Source organism: Arachis hypogaea, chromosome 10 (assembly GCF_003086295.3).
Source record: "Arachis hypogaea cultivar Tifrunner chromosome 10, arahy.Tifrunner.gnm2.J5K5, whole genome shotgun sequence".
Classification (NCBI taxonomy): Eukaryota; Viridiplantae; Streptophyta; class Magnoliopsida; order Fabales; family Fabaceae; genus Arachis; species Arachis hypogaea.
The window spans coordinates 112,829,880-112,837,250 of record NC_092045.1 but is presented as its reverse complement, the minus strand read 5'-3'; the positions used below and the strand labels follow the sequence as shown (position 1 = coordinate 112,837,250).

The 7,371-nt window shown below is 27.1% G+C and overlaps 1 protein-coding gene across 1 annotated transcript; it reads right to left on the bottom strand.

Annotated features, from left to right (window-relative positions):
- Positions 1-1,141: 1,141 nt before the first annotated feature.
- On the bottom strand, positions 1,142-3,579 carry LOC112718369 (uncharacterized). Its single transcript, XM_025770143.3, has 3 exons — positions 2,433-3,579; positions 1,552-2,087; positions 1,142-1,428 (listed from the first exon to the last, which is right to left on the bottom strand). Exons 1-3 carry the CDS (start codon positions 3,122-3,124, stop codon positions 1,370-1,372), a joined length of 1,287 nt encoding a protein of 428 aa, XP_025625928.1. The 5' UTR covers positions 3,125-3,579; the 3' UTR covers positions 1,142-1,369.
- Positions 3,580-7,371: the final 3,792 nt, after the last annotated feature.

Below are 7,371 nucleotides of genomic sequence, written 5' to 3'. Positions count from 1 at the left end.
TTAAAAGACATGACTATTGTTAATTAAAAAGAAAGTTAGTTTTCTAACCTTAATCGTTTAATTAAGCATCTTTCAAGTTGGAACTCAAATATCAAATTGTCAATAACCATTGTACTCTTCCCTCTATTATTGAAAACTTAACTTACCATAGAAATGGAAAGATACTATATCCAAAAATATCTAATTCAGTTTGCATGCTTATATTGCTAGCGGCTACATGCACATGTTGACATATATATACAAGTGCATATTTTGAAGACCAACTTCGTGTATTTGAGTTTTCTTTTTTCTATTTATTTTTTAATAATTGTAAATACTTGACCCGTGGAGATAAATGGAAGTTAAGTAAATAAAAATTATATATCCGAATTTTCTTATTATTAGCAAACCCCCCCCCCCCCCCCCAAAAAAAGGATAAATTTACTTCACACAAGAAGAATTAGGTTAATTTAACTTGAATTTGCTAAAGGCTAAAATATGAGAGAGGAAAATAAAGAATACCTTATTTGTCACCAAAAAAGAATACCTTATTTGCTTGGTTTTTCATTTTTAAAATTTTAATATTATGTTCATCCATATTTAATTTATGAGTTAAAGCAAGGAATTAACCTTTTAATCAATTATTTTTTTAAAATTTTAAAATCCTAAATCTTAAACACGTTTAAAATTTTAAATAGTAAATCTTTAATCTTTTAAAAAAAATACTACATTTAAACAAATTTACTAATATTAATTAATTAAAAATTAATTTTCAATACTTATTTTAATTTTTTCATCTCATAATTTGAAAATGAGTAATACTATATATATACTAAAATTAGCTATCAGTATAAAATACATGTTAAAATATAAATATATATTAAAAATAAATTAAATCAGACATGTATTTATACACAAATATATTAGTGACTGATTTTAGTGGCTAATTTTAATATACAAGTTATATTTTTGTTTGAAAAATCATGGCAAGATATACATTCCCAACACATGCATATAACAGATCGAACCACAACTACTGCAAAAAAAATCTGGAAAGATCAAGAATATTCTTCTGTACCACCAAGCTAAGGTATACAACTGCTCTTTGAAAATGATTTCATCCATGCAATATATATAGTTATATACTAATTAACCAAATATATAATCACAATAATAATATATAAATGGTGAAATATATTATAATAATACGAAGCCACACTGCAACCTTTGTTTGCAACTGTCACACACGCCAATGGCGGAATCATGAGGAAGAGATAATACAAGGGACTTAAGAGAGATCGAGTTCATTTCGGATAATCAGATAACATATAATACCGAAAAGAAAATTAAAAATATAAAAGAAAAAAGAAAACTAAGAAACCTTTCATGGCTAGTGCAGACGTGATGGATTGGTGCATTCCTCCCATGACTTTCCAAAGATTTGTAGCCCTAAAAAAAAAAAGAAATAAATATTTAGAAACCGTAATAACCGTAATTGACAGCTGTAGAAGATTATTGTATTACAGTTTTAACATCCGCAATTTCAGTTACGGATTACAAAAACATGCATACCTGTAGAGAGATTCATGCTGGCTATTGCACAGAAGTTGGAGCGGTTATTAGCCGTTGAGGCTGGTCCATTAGCATTATCCCAATTTGGTGACAAATTGGTGTAGTTTCCTGGATGGTAATTATCGCTGTTGTTGTTGAAACTTGCTTCCTTATTATTGTTAGGGACGGGAAGGTTTAATTGGTGGTGGTGATGGTGATGGTGATGTGAGGATGACATCATAGATGGCTGCTTTAACTTCCTCTTGATCACAATGGATTCCTCAATAACGTTGAAGTCATCTCTAGTTTGTGAAACTTCAGCACCACCTAGGTGGTGAGGGTTTTCACTAGGTGCAGGGCATCTTTTCTTTAATTCTAGAACCTTCCCGGAAGAAGAAGAAGAATTTCCCATTATGCTGTTACACATCTTGTTACTAGTCCTTTCTCTTGCTCTTGCTCTTGCTTTCTCCCTTGACTCCTTCATCTTTGCCCTCACATTACAAGCACTTGCTTCTTTCTGTTGTGCATTTTTCAGCTTCCTCTCCCTGGCATCTGACCTAAGTTGTCCAAACACCAATAATATTAATTAAGAAACATAATTTTAAATTCAAACAAATATTATTAACGGATATTTTAATTAACAAAAAATTTATTCATATATAAAAAATGGTGAAAACTCCGATTTCACGTGAAATTAATAGTTGAAAGTCGTTAGATGAAAATTTAGTTAAACCAGTCAAATCATTCTAACAGCTCTCAGTTATCATCTTCACATAAAATCAACTGTACCTGAATTTCCACTCTAAAAAATTAGCTCATATATATTTTTGTATTTTAATATGTATTTTATATAAATGACTGATTTAAATTAAATATTTGCTGATGATAAAGACCGAACTAACCCTTGTTGGTGGCGGTGGTGGTTGTTTCTAGAAAGTACTTCAAAGTCATCTTCTTCGCAGTCAGAGGACGAGGCGAAACTCTTGTTATTGGCACCGGCACCGGCACCGGCTTTGGCTTCGGCTTCGTCACTGGCGCTGTGGTTCTTGCTCCTGGCAAGCTCCTTAATGGCTTTCTTGGACTTGGTGAAGAGCCAGTCGAGCGTGTTGCTGGCCTTATCAAACCCTAGCATGTCTTGGAGATCGAAGAACTTGCGCGCGATCTCAATCGACAGCCTCACCCTTCGGTCCCTCAGCCCCTGAGCAGTGTAAATCTTGCTGTGCCTATCTTTCTTCGCCGCCGCCGGTTTCTTCGTGAGCAAACTGGATATGCCGAAGTGATGATGAGCACCTCCGCCACCGCCACCGTTGAGGTCCTGTTGTTTGGGCATTGATGAAGATGCAGCAAGATTAGTAGTGTTATCTACAACTGTTGCCAAATTGGTTAGTGCTTCAGGGATTGGAATGTAAGGAACGCAGAGCGATGGATCATGAAGGAGATTATTGTTGTTGTTGTTGTTAGTGGCGGTTGTTGCAGAAGAAGAAGAAGCATTGTTCTCAGGGTTCAGAAAAGGAAAAAGAGGATATGAAGAAGAAGATGAAGGGAAGCAAGGGTAAGGGCCAGTGCTGTAACTGTAAGTAGTGGAAGGAAACATCTGAAAATTTTTCCAATTGATTCCAAAAATATATAAAAAAAATAAAAAAAGAAAAAAAGAAAAAGCTAAGAAACCCTAGATTTTGTGAGATGATCTGAAGAGAGAAGCAGGACCACTGGAGCTTACACAAGACACACTGCAGCAGATAGATAGATGTATGTAAGTATGTATCTATCAATTTATCTTCTGAGCAATGAAGAATAAGGTTTGTAGGAGCTCTCCAACTTAACGGTCCAAAGTGATAACCCCAGGAGGCCCCAAGGTACCCTTTTTATATAACCAAAGAAAATTTAAAAATAAAAATAATGTGTGAAAGTGAAAACTACAAATGAGTTTGTACTAACTACTACACACTTGCCAGAAGGAAGAGAAAGTTGTGCTTCATGAGGGGAATGGATCAGAGAGAAAGAGAAGGGATTTTTTGTTTAGGCCAATGATGCAATTTCAATTTCCTTTTGTTTTTCTTCCTTACTTTTCTATTATAATTATGATTTGAATGGACCACACCTCACCTCACTCGACCTCTATATAATATAAGAGACCTACTCAAATAAAAATATTAAAAATATTTTTTTATAAAAATACTTTGTATAAAAATATAATTTATTTATTTGGCTACATTTTAAATAAAAACAATATTTTTATAACATATCAAAATCTAATCCTTTAATTTATTATCTAAAGATTAAAAAATGAATTTTCATATAAAAACAATTATAAAATTTTCGTTGGAGTATCCATTTAATATAAAGGGTAAAGTTTTTTTTTTGAAGTTTGACAAAATTTTTTAAAATATTTTTAAATTTTATTTTATTTTAATTTTAATTTATTTCAAAAATTTTCGATTTGCAACAAATATATTTTTGGCGACTAATTTCTTAAAAAATTTAGGATCAATTCAACAACAATTGTACAAGAACAACTTTCAATACAAGCAAATCAAACATTATTTTCATGTATTTTTATTAGATTGGTCTTAAATTTTTTAAAAATTTAACTGTTAAAGGTATATTTAATGCAAATAAAAAATTTGAGACGAAATTAAAACAAAATTTAGAAATATTTTTAAAAATTTTATTAAACTTTAAAAATAAAAAATATATTTTATCCTAATATAAAAATAATATGTCAATACTAAAAATCAGTTGTTAAATTAATCATTATATATTTATATATAAATATATGTTATTTCGTATAATTTTAATGTATATTATGTACATGTTAAAAATAATCACTAAATTAATTATTATTATATATAAATATATGAATTATTTGATGACATATTGTTAATATATATTTTGCATGGTGATTAATTTGATGATAAATTTAGAATTTAGAAAGTTAAAAAAGGAGATAGTAATAGTGAGAGTAACAGATAGAGGACAAGACACACATGATTTGTGGGTTTTTTGCCTCATAATGTGGAAGCAACGTAAGCAGAGGGTGGTGGTGGTGAGAGAGTGTCAAATCATTCAAAACTTTTTTAGCCCGTTAATGTGTGTGTGTCTTTACCATTGTGAATGTTCATTGTTGTCTGGTTCCGTTTAGGGTTAGGGTTCTGATGATTAGTTTGCAGAGAATTTTAACAAAATCAGGGATTAATAAAATCATGTTTACGCAATACATACGTGATGCGTGTACATGCTTACACAAAATCCATGTGTTTAAACTTTAATCTGCGCTTTATTGAGATTATAAAAACAGTATTATCCAATGGATGTTACTTCAGTTAAAGTGGGTTGTGTCTTTTTCCAACTTTATGAGCAAAAATTTAGGTTCCATGTATTAATAATAATATAAACTATTTTATAAAATTATTTAATTAATAATTATATTATGTATACATTAAAATCACAAATTAAAATTAATTATTAGTATAAAATATATATTAAAAATTAATTAAATTATACATATATTTATATACAAATATATAATAATTAATTTTAATAGTTGATTTTTTATACGTACATAATATTTTTAATTAACTAATTACATTGTTTTTCAATTTTAAAAAGAAATTAATTAATTTTTAGTTTTGACCATTCGGACTTGATAATACAAGTTTGTACTCATTCTGTGGAAATTAAATCTTCACATCCAACATTTTTTTGGTAATAAGCTAAGGTAATATGACATAATTTAAATATTTTTGTAAATATTTTTTTAAATACCTTATAAATTTCATAAATCAATTATATATATAATATGTTTTTCTAGTGAAAAAAAACAATCTGTATATAACAAAGTAATCAAACATTTTTACAACTGAATAATTAAACATTTCGTGGACTTGAAAATTATCTGCCATTATATCTTTATACTTTTTTATATTTTATTATAAACATGAACTTAATTTAGTTTTATTATTTATGAAATTCGATTATAAATATGATTGTATGTAAAATCATTTTGTATTCTTAGCTAAGTTAATGATTGATTTTTAGTATTGAAAACCATAGTTATTTTTTAAAAAATGCTAAGTGCACATAAAAAAATTAACCATCAAATTAATCATTATGAATATATATATATATATATATATGAAATTTAATTATTTTTAATGTGTATTTTATATTTCAATATGTGTTTTATAATGATCATTAATTTTTATAATTAATTTTAGTGTATACTTAACATGGTTGTTATTTTTTACACTAATATAAAAATTAAATCTTAATTATGATTTGTAAATTGTGATGGTGTAAAGTGTAAAGGGGAGTGGCGGAGAAAGTTGCTATTTTGCAGTAGAAATTAATGGCTATTGAGATTTGAGAGATGGCTATTGTTTGAGGCCACAACTATTTAACCCAAGGGCCATGAAGCTTTAGTAGGTTAAACGGTGCAAAAAGTGTAGACAAAGATTAAAATCTTGGATTTAAAATCTTTTATATCTTGTTTGAGTCTTTTTTATTATTTTTTTCTCCCTTTTCATGTAAACTATGATAACTCGGTGAAAAAAATTACCGTTCTTAGGTAAAGATGAGGAAAGGGAATCAAAGAATTTGACTCGAAATCTTAACACTTCTTTTGAAGAGTAAGATGCATATTGCATATTGTAACTTACCATGCATTGAGAAATGTGAAAATTAAATTGATATATTATTAGATTTAATTTCTTATCCATATATATATATATATATATGTGCATGATGTATATTTATTTTTATTTAGAAAAGTTAGTCTTGTATCTAAAAAGATATTGTTTATTCTAATAATAACAGGAGTTTTTGTATATTTATACAATAAGTATGTATGATTAAATTATAGAAAATATAGCAATACCAAGTCTATAATTATCCAAATTTAGGAGGGATCACATTATATTTTTATAGAAATATAAAGAAGCTGGGTCAAATAATAACAGATCTTAGAGGGGATAACTGTATTTTTTTTCCTTGAAAAATTAATTTTTACATAATAAATTGTTTGTATAACTTCCAAAATAAAAAAGATTTACTCAAATATCTATACATACCATATCTATAAAATATTTTATTCAACCACCCTTGAAGATATTGAATGCAAAGTTAACAGTGACAGCAATTGGTTGATTTCAAAGTAAAACAGTAGTTTAAAATTGAGAATATATAGAAATTAAAATAAAATAAAGTTTCATAATACTTTTAACTCTCTCTTTCATTACAAATTTAACTCATGTATAGAAATTTATATAATGGTTTTAAAAAATATACTTATGTTTAATTTTAGGGTTTACTTATGCATTGCAAGAATATCAAAGTAGAAAACAGTTTGAAATTAAAAGGCGAGTATTTATACATTTAATGTTGTTTAGAACTTCAAAATCAATTTTTTTATATGAAAACTTTCAAATTTTTTATTCTTATTAGCAAGTGATATAATGGTACTAATTTTTAGGAAAACTATCAATTTTAATATGTAATAATTCCTTAATTAAATTTTATGTTAAAAAAATCATCAAATATAACTATTATAAATAAAACCATCCACATATATATATTTCATTTAATCACACAATATTCAATCATTAATTACTTTTTTAATAATGATAATTACACTTTTTTGTTTTTTATTATATTTTAACATAAATTTTATATTCATAGCTGATTTTAATGTACACTTAACGTAATTATTAATGCTTTAGTTAATTTGTTTAGTTAAAATCATAATTTTTATCAATCATATCAAATATATATTAAAATTAATCATTAAAATTAATCATTAAAATAAAATATATATTAAAATATAAAATATATATTAAAAATAAA